We start from the raw sequence: 16,610 nt of genomic DNA on the forward strand, positions 1-16,610 counted from the left end.
CGTTGTTCCATGAAAACGGTATTGTGTTATGGTTTCCAAATAAATCGCGGCATCGCTGGCGAACGGTAATGCTACCACTATGGCGTCGAATCAATTGGAATGGTAATTTAGTGCCGATGTTACTCGGATTATACGGATCGAATAGCATTTTGGATTTCTATCCCTGTGCACCGACCGGCCTATACAGAATGTTCGATAAAGTTGAAACTAATCTTCTACTTATTCAACAAAAAGAATCTTAATAAACATGGGTAGAAAAATTATTAATTACAGAAGAGATAAAAATTCTCTCATGTATAATCTCTATAGTTTGAAATTATATTATTTCATTTTAAAAATGTGTTACACGAAGCTTGACCTTAATTTTCTTAAACATTCTGTATACCATTGTACGCGTACTCGCGAATTTATACAAACAAAATTCTTGGTCCTTTAATTCTTCCCGAGGCAAAAACTTTCTCGTTAAGCAGCCTTAATAGGACCGTGTCTTACGCCAGCACCACGCAAACAGTTAACACGTGCCCTCCCTTTAAACTTCTAGCGAACTTTTCGTCGCTAAAACAATTTAGCCGAAGAGGTTAAGGCGAGCGGATAAACCTAGCCGAACTTCACGACGCCATAGTTTTGCTACTGTGGCTGGTAATACCTTTCACGCTTCGATCGTTTGATAACAAGTACGATCTTTCTCTAATTAATGGAAGTACCAAATAAGGACATAGAAATTTTGTCGCTTATCATACACGGTACGAGAATGAAAAATGCTTAACAAATATCTTTTGATATACTGGGAAAGTATTTCGTAATTCGTCACGATAAACGCCAATGTCAGATTCCAAGGGTCACGTGACACAAACAAGCACGCTATACGAACGAAGTACATTCGACCGCTTCCGTTGACGCAGGAAAGTTAACGTTCGCTCGAATTACCTACGATTTGTCTCGATTTAGAGCAATCATGCACTGCCGGACGTAATTTGTCTCCGTATTTCACCTCCACGTGCGATTTGACGCGGCCACGTAACGAACGAAAACACGGTAATTTGGACTTTTTGTTGCGACGAAATATCGATACGTGACAGAGTGTAAAATTCCGGAGAAAAATATTTAACACGCGACCAGAGTCAATGTACTACAAAGGTCAACATTTCTCGCGTAATGGAGGAGCAAGATTATCGTAAGTGACAAGATGACAGTTAAAAAACTTACCGAATTGTTGATCGCCAGAGTCCACACCGAGACACCACCCGCACAAGTTGTTGTATCTTCGTTGAAGTACCCAAGATTTCACTTAATTCATGACCACTAACCGAAAACGATGTGCGTTCGCTCGCATCTAAAATGCAACTTGAACCTTAGCCCGCGCTTTAGTGACTGGCGTGGGGCTAAGAGTGGGGAGACGCTTCGCCGAGCAGCCATGTATACAAAATGGCCGCCAGATGGCTGACGTGACCGAGCAACCTGTTCTAAAGATCACATGAAAGTCGTACTCTGTAATAACGGCATCGTACCCATGTAGAATATTGTAGAGATCGACTGTATCATAAATACTAAGCGTTGAAAGCAAATTCCTTTATACTTACCAATTTGATTAGCTGCTTCAAATAATTGCGACGAAATACATTTGACACGATAGAAATAATAAAACTAACGCGCAATTTCACGTGGTCGAAAATTCCTCTGAAAACGAAAACGATATTCTTTACATCATTCGGTGATGAAGTCTGAATTTATGTCCTTATATACTCACTTTGCCATTTGATACTACTGCAGCTCTGTTCTGACACCATTTTCTTGTAATAATAAAATGTTTTACCAGCTTCTGTACAGTGCGAAACGTTCAAACTGCTTCTACGCAGAAAGCAATATTCCACTGCATTAGTTTCCCTGGCCACCGTCAGGTGGCGCAGATAGTACTATTTTTAGTGGGCATGATATATGGCGTATAAAAATATTACTAGGATAATATTTTAAATAATGAATAATGAATTGCTTTATTATACAATCATCTGCAACGTTTTCTAGTTAAAAGAAAAGTGACGGGAAGGTGTGTTTAAGTTACACCTTTCTCCTTAGTGCTGATTGAGCTCTCTCTGATTCCCCTAGATTGTCGCAAGGCAGGTAATGAAAAACTACTTTCACTACGTTTATTCTTAACCAAAAGAAACTTACGTTAATTCGAATTACAAGCGTATTAATTCAATGTATAAAGAACACGGTTTACCTTTAAATTTGCCGCTAAACTTGACAAATATTAGAAGCTCTCGTAAGATGGCGACCATATTGGCGATCAGCGCGCCTTCCCACTTGCCATACGATCATCGGTACGGCAAGAGGCAGGGCGGGGTATTACTGACGTCACTTTCGGCAATGTCCGTCGACATTCGAGTGGCCCGATCTAGCCCGAACGGGTCAATGTCTGAGGAGGCTTCGAAAAATTCGTAGCTGGTGTGGTGTTCGTGTGCACGGCGAGGAAGAGAAAACGTCGTTGATCGTCAAGGATTGATTTTGCCGCGTAAGCTCGCGCCATTATCTCTTTCCCGCCGCCAGGCTCGAGGCGTCGTTTAGTTGTATAGTAGTTTCACGATCAACGAAAGCAGAGGCGAACAACGACGGTGACGACGACCTCCCCTTAAGCAACGTCGACACGGACGACGACGAAGACGTCCACGTCGGCGTCAGCAGAAGTTCACGATTCCTTTTCTGCCTAGTTATAACCCAGATCGTGAGCAAGCGTGTAAAAGCTCGGGAAGTCGATAAAGTCGGGCCTGACAAGTGAAGAAGCGCAGGAAAGAGTGACGAGCAGTGACAAGATTCAAAGTATATCGAAGAAGATAGAGCAAGTGAGAAAGAGCGGTAGTAGAGGAGGTGAGGCAGTAGCGCTTCCCCCGCACGCTGCAAAAGTACGGTTGCAGAAGTGAGAGAAGAAAGAAAAGAATATAAGAGAGAGAGAGAGAGAGGAAGAAAAGCGGGAGAGTAAGTGAGACAGAGCGATATAATTGACGACTACGCCGTTAGGCCGAAAAAGAAAAGAGACAAGAGGAGAAGTACGATGTAACACCGACGATCGTTCGAGGTATTATCGAAAAAAAAGTATAAATTCGTCGTGTTGGCGATCTCGCTGAAGCTAAGGCAAGATACATAGATCACCAACGACGAAGAAATCCGACCCGTCAACCGGATCATCGTGGAGTTGTGCTATATAGGAAAGCTACCAAGTGCGGCGGTGTGCCTCCACTGGCGAGTGTGTACGAACCATTCCGAAAACGTCAACCCCTGCCTCCCCTCGCGGCATAACTCTCCGCAATACTCCGCGCCCTCGTCAGGTTATTAGGTAGTAGAACCGCACTTCTCGGTGCATGATACTCCCTGACAGCGGTGGTTAATACGAAAGATTGTCGTAAATTGTGTCAATTCGTGTAGTCAGTCATCGTCGGTGCGGTGTGTCGTAAAACGTTGGTGGCCATCGTTGGAAGAAGGAAAGAAGAGCGTCGTGTGAATCGCATCGGTTCAAGCCTGTCGCGTGAAGTTGCTTGTGCGAACAAAGCGTATAAATTCAGTGTGCGCTGTTGAACGAACGTTTGGATCGTGCGAGCCGCAACCTAACATCACCACCACCACTACCATCGTTAAAGCGGGATCGAGTATCATACACGAAGGAAGTGTCTCGGGGGTGCGAAAATTTTGACGGCCACCACTTTCTCTGTTTTCCCTTTTCTCCGTGTCGGTGGTTAACCATTGTCGACCACGATTCCTCGCCTTAGTTTCCTTTTTCCCAATCTTGCGCGCGCTTTGCTCGCTCATAGCTCTTCCCTCCCATCTATCCCTCCACCTACTCCCTCCCGCCCTTCCACGCTTCTTCTTTCTCTCTCACTCTCTCCCTCTTTTCCCCCCCGTGTCGTACCGTCTCGCTCTCTTTCTCTCCCTCCATCCATCGATCGAGCGCGGCCGTGGCGTAATATAGAAGAACCGAACCGTGCGGACGTGCATGCGTGCGTGCGATGTAATTATCGTTCGCGCTGTCATTGATGTCCGAGGTGGTGTCAACGACGACGACGACGACGGCGACGGCGACGGCGACGGCGACGACGCGCTGCTGGCTATCTTCACGTGAGGAAGTGGCACGGCCAGCCGAGGCGGCGACCAGCGGAAGCAGAAGCGGCATATTCTAAAGCATAGTGTCAGGTGGCGGTGGCGAAGGGGGTCAAGAAGATTTCAGAATGAGCCTCCGACCAAGGACCACCTCCTTTGCCGATTGTACCAACGCGCCCTCGAATCCGCCCCTGGGTGGCATGAGAGTCAGCAGTGAGTACCGTAAGACATGCCTTAACCTCTAACATAGCGCTTTTACTCTGATCTCTCGCTCTTCTCCCCCTCCACTATTTTTCCCCGCTTCTTGCATGCCCCCCTTCACCCTCGTGGCTCCCACCCAACGATCCCTCTCCTTCCTCACTTGTTGCCCCTCTTACCGCGCTCTTTCTCTCGCCGCATCGCTCGCTCGCCTGTTCGTCTCCGAATGCAGAACTGTGCGTCTGCGTGCGAGTGCCTGGGTTACACTTGGGAAAGCGATGGAGCGGGTGCCCGAGGAAGAGGGTAGGGGGGATTCTTTTTACCGATGCTGTTTAGATCTTCTACATACCCTCGTAATTCTCGATTTTGGCGGCTTCTGCTGAATCCCATGTTTACGCGATACGCGTGCCGTGCTAGTGCTCCTCGCCTTTCGGCGTTTCTCCGCTCGTACAGTGTGAGAAGACGGTACCAACCGCGGGTGTCGTCCACGAGAACGCGATCGTTCTCGACCGATTCCGTCAGAAATCGCTGTTACGTATCATTTTCAACATCTTTATTGTGACGTTACATCGGAATTATCATTGAAAATTGTGCATAGAGTAGACGGTAAACATTGTATTCGGCTGATGCCGCTGCACGGGCAGATAGTTTTTCTTAACAATTTAGATGTTTCAACGTGATTGTACCTTTTTTGAATGCCATAGATAATAACTTGAAGTACAATTATTAAATGACAAGTGAGATTTGCCCAACAGTCCTAACTTATGTTCAGTTTTTGGCATGTTGAAAATTATATGTGTTTATTGCATGATTGTGGATTTTACGTTATGAATCTTGAAGATTCTAAGAGGAATTGCTTATGAACATTTCACAGCAATGTTAGTCTCTGAATTTATATATCTACAAGGAAAAGCAGTGTTACTTTTTATCATAACACTGTAATTTTCCTGTTAATATCTACAAGGAAAAGTATTGTTACTTTTTATCATAACACTGTAATTTTCCTGTTAGTAATTCCTCAAGACTTAATTAAATTATGCAGGGTATAATATCTGAAAGAATAGATCATTTATGAGCTTAGAAACTAATTATAATTTTGTTGAATATCATATGATACATTATTTATGAATGAGTCATAGTTCTATTACTCAAAAATGTTAATAAGAGCAAACTGAATATGGTAGTAATACTTTACACCTCATAATGACGATGAAAATCTCAGGAAACGCAGTCTTTTTTCATATACAATTGAGTTGTGCAAGTATTGCTACCAAAATTAGGCTACACTTATATGACAATGATTTCTGAACATATAACTTTTGTCGATTGAAGGTTCATGCACTCTCTAATGATTTAAATGAATAATTAGTACAATTTTAGGGTACAGAATTAGGGTTTTTATGAAACATAGCGTGTACCTCTAGTTCCTCAAGTATTCACATATTTGTACGCACCATGGGTTCAATAATTTTTAAGTTTCTACAGTCACATTTGGGAGCTAATTAAAATACAACTGATATTATCATCAGTGATGTCTCCTTGCAGCTCAAAAGCTACTATTTATAAAGCTCCTGACCACCAGACATACTAATCTCTATTGGTACAGTTACTCACAGACCAAATTTCTTTGTTTTTCAAATGCAAACATGGAATTTCTTCCCTTATCTTCCTTTATAATTGTTTGAACAATGTGTCTCATGAAAGGAAGGCTAAAATCACCAACGTTTAACATTGAACAATGAACTAATCTACAAATATGCTGAAGTACGATATTTTTAAGAAACGTGGTACCTTCGGTGGTAGCATGGCGCTGAACAATCGAAGGTATCATCTGACCGATATTTGGGCTACGCCCTTCCAGTCCCTTTCGAAATTCAGGTACACCATCTATTCCCATAGTAACACGGGCAAAACGAATTTTCTTCCTCGGAATATCGATCTATACAAATTCGTCAAATCGGTCGCTAATCCTTTCCTTATCATTAAAATCTTAAATACTGATTATCAGTATTTTTCCAGAAAGTGATTCATTGACGCGAATATTTTTGCTAACGTTATTAATTTTCTTCTGTTAAAATCAGGGAATAATTATATTTGCTAAGTAACGATCATTCTACGTACGTCATTAACATTGTCGTTTAATATGCTATTGATATTGTTCAATGCCGCACTCGAAAAAGAAACGTTTGACAATGAGGAGGATGGTTGCCAAAGTCGTATCCGCTCACATTATTCGTGCCTAATCAATTTCTTTCGTACTATTGAACACGAAAGACTTCTAATGATGAATACATAGATTAAATAAACATTGATAAATATAGAGCAAAGATTTTAAGATTTTCATCTCGCGTTGGATCAGTCTGTAATTTAATTTTGCTTCCTCCCTGATGGAGTAGACATTATATCGAATTTGTAACTTTTAAAGGAAGAAAGTTTTTAAACACCTTTAGACTAGAATCTTTTACGTTATAAAAAGTTTTATAATAAGGAAAAGAAGCGCCATTAACGAGCGTAGAAACTAATATTAAATGGGAGATAGCATAAGTCATTAAACAAGAGATATAGCATAAAATTTTACAAAAAAGCTTCATTGCACTCTCCAATATTAACTCGCTTAATTTCATAACAGAAATACAACAGAGCACTGTGAAAAAGCTTTATTGCAATCTCTAATATTAACTCGCGCTGAAAGCATAGATGTGATATTATAAAAAAAGCTGGATAACAATACTGAACGAGAAAGGCAACAGGAAATAGCTCGCGTGAAAATTAATATTAACCGAGAAATATAACATAAAATATATAAACTGGTACGATTTTGGCAACTCTCTAATTTTTAAAACAGTCCATCAACTATATACCTTGATGCGCGCATCTAGATGACCGAAATAACGAGCTTTCGTTCGAGTTCGTGTCAATCGCCGTGGTTGATATCGATATCGGGCATCTCTTTTGTGCATCGAGTATTTTTGGCGAACAAATACTCGTCGCTAGTCTCCGCGCGCGTTCGACCGGATCGTTCGCGTAATTCTTCATTATGGTTCGACGATTTTTAATTTTAACTCGGCTGCCTTAACAATGTTGCAAACGCAACGCGGGGCTCTTAACAAAGGGAAAATCAGTTTCGATCCTTCTCGTCTGGATATAGCTTTGTTATCTAATCAATTTACATGATTGCAAAATGAAACGACCGCCGCGCGAATCATCGTTGTCGTGTACCGTTTATACCACGGATTATAATCAATCATCGTTGCTATTAATTTTATATTATTTTTCTGCACTTGAATTTAATCGACGAGGTATTTTTTTGTTTGGATATGATTGTTAAAATTAATCTCTGGATGATAAATTAACAATGGGTGGAAAAATTTTTCAAAGGATAGTAGCGGAAAAAATTATATAAATTGAAAATAGAAAGTTCCATCGGGCGTAGGTCGGATACCTTCCACTTTCCAGGTATAACCATTATACGATTACATCATAGTTGGTGTTCAATGCTGCCTTTATTAGTCATACGATGGATACATATTATTATATACTTCCTTTCACAATCGTTGTCGGAAGACACTGGCGAACAATCCTTGTCGCAACTTATCACGTAATCGTTGACTTGTCTATAGATCCTTTGTTGTAAACCGTCTAAGGCAACGATCTACTGATAGCTTTGCTGACGAGAGCACAGGATAAACCTGTCCCCCTTTTTTCTTTCCCTCTTTCGTCATCCATCTTGTTCCAATCTCTTGTAACCTTGAAAGCAGTGATAATGACGCGTAGCTGGGGAGAGATAGCAGATGTGACGATCCCCGTGAGATGGAAGGTCTCTTTCGAACGGGAAGGTGTGAAACGTTAAAAGAAAAAAAAATAATAATTATATGCAGTTCGTTTCCTCAGGGTTGATCTGAGAATTATTTTAGGGGTGGTTGTTGGAAATATGGATTCACCATTTTCGTGGTAGTTTCTTTAGGAAATGAATTCTTAATTAAAATCAGAATTTAATTAATCATAGAAATATTCCTGGTGTCCTAAATGGTGTTACGGTGGTCGTCGTTATTATTATGAGAAAAACATCCCCAGTTTCAACATGGAAACTTCAAGCAACCCTAAAATAAGCCTCCAGTTTAGCTTCAGAATGATTTTTCCCCCATCTGAAGGCATTCCGCTATGGATCGACCCAGTTCCGCCTCTTTCTTCCGTTTCAAAAAACCCTGTCTCTCCCTCGCGGACTCGTCGGTTATCTTTTCTCCCAATGACGACACGTTTCACGTTGAAACTTTGTACACGCAGCGAGAAGGTCGATCGTGTTACCGACTCACGTGTCCCTTTCATCTGGGTCAATATGCCCCCATGGTATTAAACCGTTCGCGACACGCGAGTTTCGCAATCGCGAATTTCCTCGTACTCTCGACCCTGCGTAAGTGAGTTTCTTCTCTCGCGATCAACCAAGTTGATTAACCCTTTACGACTCTTCGCACTGCTCGGAATAAATTGTTACAGTTTCCAAGCGTAGGTGGTCTTAAAAGTGTAAGAAAAGATGATTCGGTTATAATGTAGCGCCTTTTTCTGCTAGAAACTGTTTTTGTACGTTTGTATCTCAAATTCCTCCGTAACTGCCTTCAGATTTGCTATCAAAATACTTTAATTTTATTCTATTACTTTGTATTAAATTTTTAATAGTACTGGGAAGGCCAGAAAATATCCTGAAACTTGTGATTTTCCATTTAGACGCGCTTGGATTTAAACCTTCATAACTTCTACAATTTTTAAATTTTTGGGGGTCTTTTTTCATCTATTTATTTTAGAAGAATCATAGTTTAATTTGAAAAGCAGATCTGAGACATAGGAATGTCTCGTTAAATTTGATGAACATATTTCTCTGCGGAACTCGTGGTGCAGCTCGTTAAATAATAATTAGCCCGGTCGGGGAACGCGATAACTGATCGATAATTTTGCCGGCCGTTGTTCGACGAGAATAACGACGTCCGATTGGATTTATAAATAATCACGCGTGATGGTCGATTAAGTAATTACGTGTCGATATCTCGCGGTTGCCAGGTGGAACGGAGACGGTGCTGGTACCAGTCTTCGCCGGCCAACTATCGATTATCCTTACGCTCTGCACCAACTTGCTCTGACCCCGAATTAAGTTCATCCTGAGAACAGGAAAAGGGCGTTGCTCGTTAGAATTTTTCATTTATCACATTACTGGTGGATGGTACAAATTTACCTTCATTTACCTAACCCTGGTGTTAATAATTAGGTAGCCAAGTGTCCAGTTTCACATTAGGTATGCTTTTTAGGCTCCGAGTTTCAATTATCTTAGGGTCCCTCGTTAGAGGGTTAATTTTAAATATTGCAGAGCCAATTAGCTTCTACTTATTAATTTAGTAAAACGGTACTCTAATTAAATAATGACCCTAGGAAACTATTTATGGGTTATTTAAAAAAAAATATAATTTTCTTACTCTTTAAGAATTCTATGGTGATATAAAAAATAGTATAAACATTGAAAAATATGTAATTCATTGGAACAAATTTTTGATAATTGCTAGTGAAATATTTTGCAAAAAAATCTGATTAAAAATGTGTAGCAGAGACCTTGATTCGGAGCGCGTGTCGTTTATAAAACGAAATGAGATAAATCGTTTCAATTATGCAATAAATATTAATATTCATGTATTTAGAAAAGGACTCATTGTAATCAGTGATATGATAATTCATGCTAACAGCTTGCGAAGACGTTCTTTGAATGATTATTTGGATAAAAAATTATCTGCTCAACCGTTGAGTGGAAAAACATTATTGTTTGAACGGAAATTATTACACGGTCATAAATTTTTTTTAATTGCCGGTTTAATTACGATACAAGAATTATTTGTCATATTATTAGCGTTTCTCGGTTATAAACAATGTTATTTTTTTAAACAAATCAGAAAATTGCTTCGATCCAATTTAGTCGATTGATCAAGTGAAATTCATGCTATTAAAAAGTAATTAACAGTAGTAATGGATTTTAAATAGCAAATTAATTTCGCTTATCGAATTTCTTCCACGAACGTTACATTTGTGCGAAGGACTAATTCAGGGAACAAATTGAGGCTGATTCAACGGGAACGGAAATTTGTAACTAGATCGTGGATGATTTAGAAACTTTCTAACTCACTCAGGCTAATTTTCTTCGTTTCCAAAGAGGAACAGAGAAGATCTTAACAGTTCTCGCCAAAAATTTTTGCTGTGAACCGTGCCAAGTCGTTGCGTGAATTTGAAAATTCGTCATGTTCGTCGCGGATTTCTGAATAATTGATAGATTTCAAAATTTTAATATTCCTGAATATTTAATGGAAGAAAATTATTTTTGCGAGTACATGATTCTACATAAAGAGAATTTTAAAATTTCATTTTAATAATTTATTACACTTTAAGCTTTAAAGTATACACAATACAAACAGATTTCCAATGTTCGTATCGAATTTAATATTCCTCAAAATTCTCCAAAAAATGAAATATTCCAAATTCTTGAAGATACACTTTGCTATTCGAGCAGAGTTCAAAATCCAAAGGTTAATATTTTTGAAGAATTCTCTGGTATTTAGTCGAAGTTTCCCTCCCGCGAGCATCCATAGATAATCATTTTCTTTCGTTCATTCAAAGGTCATCGCGTGGCGAGAAGGAAGAACGCGTAAAAACGATGAGTCGAGAGGAATCGTGGCGATATCGTTAATGTGATTTTTATCCGACCCAAAAATCTCGATTCGTTTCGGTGAAACACGCGATCATTCGCGAACGGCGTCGATAACTTCATTATCGTGATTTTAATTCGACCTGTTCGGTCAAGTTCCGATTGCTTTTTCTTTCGTCGACCGTTTCAATTTCCTTATTCAGTGAATTAATCTACTTTTTCTTTTAACGTGAAAAATTTCTCCCCTATTGGATCATTATGTGGCGATTCATCGGTTTATCCTACAGAAAATTCGGGAAAGGTAACGAGTGATTTTCCATGCGATCGTTTATTTTAATTCGCTTCAGGCTTTTATTAGATTACGCTTTAGAATTTCAAGTTTACCGTACTTAAAGTAACGATTAAGACTTGTACGATAACTTTTCAAGGAAAATATTATAATCGAATTTCTTTAATTTTAGTTCAGCTGGTAAAAGCTATGGGCGTAGATGTTATAAATTTATCGTACACGATTAAAGAAGAAGCGTTATATAATTTAGCTTAAACGTAGATTATTCAGTGGATGTACGAGTTTAAAATTCCTCGTTTCCGAGAGGGTTAAGGTCGGATAGGAACGACTAATAAAGTTGTATTATAGTTTTACGATGCTCGTAAAGTGTCTGCTCCTCGTATTGGCTGTCTCGACTCGAATAATCAAACGTTTCTGAGTGCATTAAATTAAAGGAATCAAAGAACCACCACTTTGAAAGAAATGGAAGAAAATAAAATTATGGCTGAAATATTAATAATTGGAGGGAAGTTCAACAAAATTTTTATTAAAAATTGAAGCGTTCAGAATTTTAGAGAGCTTTAAGCAGAGTAAAGCAGTGTAATTCGAATCTCGTTCAGAGCTGGCTCGAGATCTCCCTATTTCACTTCATTTTACCGGTTATGGAGCACAAATTGTATTCATTTCGAAGCTTTTACGGGCAAAAAATGAAACGGTGGCGGTCATAAAGAAGCTTAATTTACCGCGATATTTCATTACTCCATCAAATACAACGGTGTGCCTCGCTGCGACACTTTGATAATAACGAAATTGAAATGAAAAATTCGTTAGACATTCATGGGATGTAAAATATTGAAAATTTTCTTCCAACTCATCAAGCATCAAGAAGACATTCTTCAGTACAGATAATTTGAATGATTTTCTCTGAATTAATGCACCAGTTCATCATATCGAATGCATTACATCCGACTTGTCTTTACTCGTCTACCGAAGGAAATTTTCTACCAAAGATCGTCCCAATCTCGTGCAATTTTCTCAATTCAAAGCACTCGCCCAGGCACGTTCGTTTGCATATTCGAAACGAGGCACCCCGTTGTGTACGACTCTTTAAATAGCCATTCGAGCGCATTACAACTCGTCAGCGACGAATCTTTAAACCGACCACACGAGGTACCTTTATCGAGCTTTTCCACCATTAAAATGACATTTACTCACACTGGCCCACGTATCTCTTTCCTGTATAAATATGAGCCTTGGCAATTGCGAACGAGCCTCCTAATCGCCTCTTATCTCGAACCTTTCTAAAAATCGCCATTTTCGATATCTGAGAAAATAGATAAGATTTTCAAATTTTCCTTCGGAGAGAAATATTAGAAAATGGCAAAGCTGTGAATTAAAAAATTCCCCTCTCGCTATCGCGCTACGTTCTTATTTGCAAATACGATTTGCAACGGAAACGGAGGTCATTTCACTTATCTTAACAATAATCGAACCGCGTGACCAACAAGCGTGTTCTCCATTAACACTTTGCTTGAAATATTCATGCTTACCGTTTGCATTATTATCTACCTTATCGTCTACGAATTGCAATAAAATATGCGCAATAAATTTTAAATCAATTAGCGTTAGAATAGAAATTTTCTTTCGTGGAACGAATTTTGCCAACCGACCACGTGGATGCAAACGCGTTCGAGGATAAAAAAAAGGAAGTCACGTTTATCTGTGCCGATACAAGTGTCGCATTCGCGTTATATAACGAAGGTTCACACGCAATCGGGACTGCATTTGATAAACTAATTAACAGACAGATAAACAGCTTCGACAAAAGTGGAAGAAAGGCTGCGTAGACGTCAGTGAATAAAAAAGAATTCGACGCAGACACGAAGAAACGATCGAAATATATAATATAATATTTATCTGTTCTCGAAGAATTTAGCCTTATGTAATCTAATTGGAATCTCCTCGACGTCAAAGGTTAATGATAAAATTAAGTATTTGTTGAAAATATCAGGTTTCTTCTTCGACTCATTTTTTTCTAACAAAGAAATTACCATGGGCACAGTTTTATGATTCAATTACCATACACACACACACCGTTAAAATAATAATCAAGTCTCTTAATAAACATGAACCAGAGAAGCTTATTGAAAGAAACCAGTTGAATCACGATAAATAAGCAGCGTCACTGTACTCTGAAGCACCTGGTTTCACATTTCAATGAATGTTTCAGTAAGAACTAAATTTATATTTATCTAAAAACAACATGGTACTTAAATAAAATTAATGAAATTGTTAGAATAATCTGAAGGTGCCAATTGCAGAAGATTGACTCGATCGTTTCGCGAAATAAAAAAAGGACCATGAGAACCCATCGGTTCAACCCTGAAGATTAATTCGCAGGTATCAAGCCCGAATTTTTGGATTTATTAATAACGCGAAATTCTGGTAGCAGGCCAACCCTAGCACGGCTTGTTTTTCTGCTCTATCAAGGTCAGTCCCCACGTTGCATTCAGAGAAAAGCGACTCTTCGTCTCTCTCCCTTTCCTCGAGGTACCACCCTGTGGAAAGCGTTCGTAGAGCAGTGGCCTCTTGGTGACCCCGGAAACGCGAGCTCTAGCGAAGCGGTAGGCATCCGAGGACAAAGGCTGTTTTGCCAAGAATGGAGTGGCTTACTTGGGATAAAGGGACACTGGGTTGTTTGCGAGGTTAACGGGGTGGTTCGTGGATAGCGATGGGCGAAGGCTAACTAGGACTTAAATTTCTATCGGCAGATTAATTATACGATCGTCCTAAATAAATTTAATTAATTGGGCATCAAATCCCCTCAAATTCTAGATGGTCAGTTCGATCTTGGGGTTGGGTTAAATTTGTTATAAAGCGATCTTTTGAAAAATTAAAAAAATGTCTTCAGGTTTTGGTACGTTTGAAGCCATCGCTGTTCTCCGTCTTGAAGGACGGTTTTCATGTATTATTTCGGATCAATGCGATGAATTAACCGGGGACAAAGGGAATTCCGGTGGTGTTCTTTGCTCGTTGAATCGTCTGAACTGGTGGAACGCGTTTGATCCCTTTCGAGGCTGTTTTATTCGACCACGTAATCGTCGCTGTTTTTCTATGGCTTTCTAAGTGAAGCTTCTTCTCAAACATCGTCGCTTCGATGTTTTCCGTATCGCGTGAAAATTTCCCTCCGTTTCTCGAACCGCACTGTTTGCATTTCGTTAATGCCTTTATCTACTTCTTTCATAGAGACTGACCATTGTTGCAAGATTGTACGCGTTTCTTTTGTCCTGATAAAACTGCTACTCGTTAGCGTTATCGATAAACGTGCCAACGTAAGGCAAATTAGAGAGGGCGATAAAAATCATCAAACAATTTGTATGTAAATATTGGTGATTAAAAGTTTTCCCAGCTAGGAAATTATTTTAGTTGTATCGAAGATAGTCGTATTAGGTAATTAAAATGATGGATGAACAGAAATAAGTAAATACAATGAAAATAATTAATAAATTTATGTATCAGAAGAGTATGTTATTATTAATAATACAAAGATGATTCGAAGCTAGAAGTAGTATACAACTTGTAGATGCGGAGCAAATTGGGTGTGGCAGAGCAGCTCCTATGCTCGCCACCAGAGGACTTTCAATCAATCCCTATACCCACAAGCTTTCTCGCAAGTATCGATCATTTTCGATGGATCCTTCGTCGAAACCTTCGATACCCTTAGAAAGCCAAGTTTCCTAGGTAATTGTATCGATCGGTTCACCTGGACACTCAGAGCAAACACGCTTTTTTAAGCTATCCTTCTATCGATTATTTATTTCTAAATGGGACATTTCTTCTTTTTGCAAATTTTCAAGCTTCCAATTACTTCTGACTTAAAGTTTCATTCAAATTAGCGAGGAAGAGTTAGGAAAGATCCTGATAGATCTATATTGACCCATCAATTGCCGTGGGACCAACGTTTAGATATAGATGAAAAGTTGCCCAAGTGGTTAATAATGTCCCAGACACTTTGGAGCAAACGATTCGTGGCCTAAGTATACTTTGCATAATTGCACGAAGATCAAACTGTGCTCTTTAAAGAGTCGTATTCGCCAAGGTCACGGCAAGTTACGATGCGAGATTAGAGAAATCGAGGACTCGATCTCAATCGTATTACCGTTCTAAATGACCGCCATTAAAGTTCCGCGATCAATTTCCCGAGCACGTTGATGCACACACAGAGGGGTCTCGACAGGCCGCGGAATTCGATTCGCCAAAGTAGCGGAAGTTCTATCGCGGCAGCTGCTCGGCAACTATTGTTCCGTGTACTTGGTCTTCTATTTCTGACAGCAGGTGCCGGGATACCGACCTTGACTCTCTAACTCTTTGAAAGTTAAAGTTGAGCGAACTATCTCTATCGTTGCATCGCTGGAAAACTGATCTATATAAAAAGTCAAATCTCCATTTCAATATAAATGAATAATTAATAGCATCGATTAAATTTTCTTTTTAATTTTTGTTAATTTGTGTCATTTCGTTTGGATTGTTAATCCGTATTGGAAGGGACAGGCGTATCGTGCCTAAGAAGGAGCGGTTGATTGTTCCTCTCGTGACGCCATTTTGCGCCCACACTAAATGCTTGATTAAATGACTGACGCTCGAAAGTGGCGCCACTTCCCTGTGTTGAGTGGCGCCCTCTAGCTTCGAATAACTGTGATTCTCGGTTAGTAAAGCAGAACACAAGTCCGCGAATGAACATCGAGGAATTTTCTTCGGTGCACCCTTTCCCACCATCCCTCTTCACGCGGGTATATATTTCGAGGGCAATCGATAACACGATTTTCAACCCGTTAATGCTAATTTTCAGAGTGAATTTAACCCTTTTACCGGCGATTGACTCTTACGCTTCCGCCGGAAAACTTCCAAGACGCGTATTCAAATTTCAGGGTCCTAAATTTTTTTAATTATTTGACGTTGAATAATTAATTGCATTCCTGTTTTAATATATTTTAATTGATTTAAACTATCGTTCTTTGGATATTTATACGCTCATACTTTAAAGTAATTTATGAATGCCTTAATTGACATAAGGGTTGAAGAAAAATTGGAAAAATATGGCCATTTCAAAGCGGATCGATAGAGAAAAAGGCTAACCAAGTGGAAAACTTAAATTGCAAAGTGAAACCATTCTATTTTGAATAATTGCAATTATAGCTTGCAGCGAAGATGTTAATCAACTTCCAAGAACAAGTTGTTGTACCTGCAGTCATCTGGTGGCCACGACCAGAAGCATTACAAAACTCGCTCAAACTTACATTATCAGTTATTTATAATAATAAATTAGACTGAAAAATGTAAAAAGTATATTAATCAAAGTGGCCCTTTAGAAGATTTTCA

The 16,610-nt window shown here is 39.4% G+C and overlaps 2 protein-coding genes across 10 annotated transcripts in view; one reads left to right on the plus strand and one right to left on the minus strand.

The window, feature by feature from the left end:
- Con (leucine rich repeat protein connectin) overlaps positions 1–2,239 on the minus strand; it is a 179,577-nt gene extending 177,338 nt beyond the window's left edge. The window contains exons 1-4 of one of the 3 annotated variants that reach the window (XM_034328294.2): positions 2,222–2,239; positions 1,748–1,848; positions 1,581–1,677; positions 1,207–1,463 (exon numbers count right to left, since the gene is read on the minus strand). The gene's annotated coding sequence lies outside the window, so the exon portion shown is untranslated. Of the gene's footprint in view, positions 1–1,206; positions 1,489–1,580; positions 1,678–1,747; positions 1,866–2,221 lie in introns of those variants that run through there. The other 2 variants (XM_076693276.1, XM_076693281.1) reach the window with 2 other exon arrangements.
- A 145-nt stretch (positions 2,240–2,384) lies between these two features.
- LOC117606180 (glycogen synthase kinase-3 beta) overlaps positions 2,385–16,610 on the plus strand; it is a 34,711-nt gene continuing 20,485 nt past the window's right edge. For 2 of the 7 annotated variants that reach the window (XM_034328308.2, XM_034328310.2), the window contains exon 1: positions 2,385–4,302. In XM_034328308.2, the coding sequence (XP_034184199.1) occupies positions 4,218–4,302 (85 nt within the window). In that variant the 5' untranslated portion in view covers positions 2,385–4,217. Of the gene's footprint in view, positions 4,312–4,484; positions 4,591–4,644; positions 4,894–16,610 lie in introns of those variants that run through there. The other 5 variants (XM_034328309.2, XM_034328306.2, XM_034328305.2 and 2 more) reach the window with 5 other exon arrangements.

Source organism: Osmia lignaria, chromosome 1 (genome assembly GCF_051020975.1).
Source record: "Osmia lignaria lignaria isolate PbOS001 chromosome 1, iyOsmLign1, whole genome shotgun sequence".
Taxonomy (NCBI): domain Eukaryota; kingdom Metazoa; phylum Arthropoda; class Insecta; order Hymenoptera; family Megachilidae; genus Osmia; species Osmia lignaria.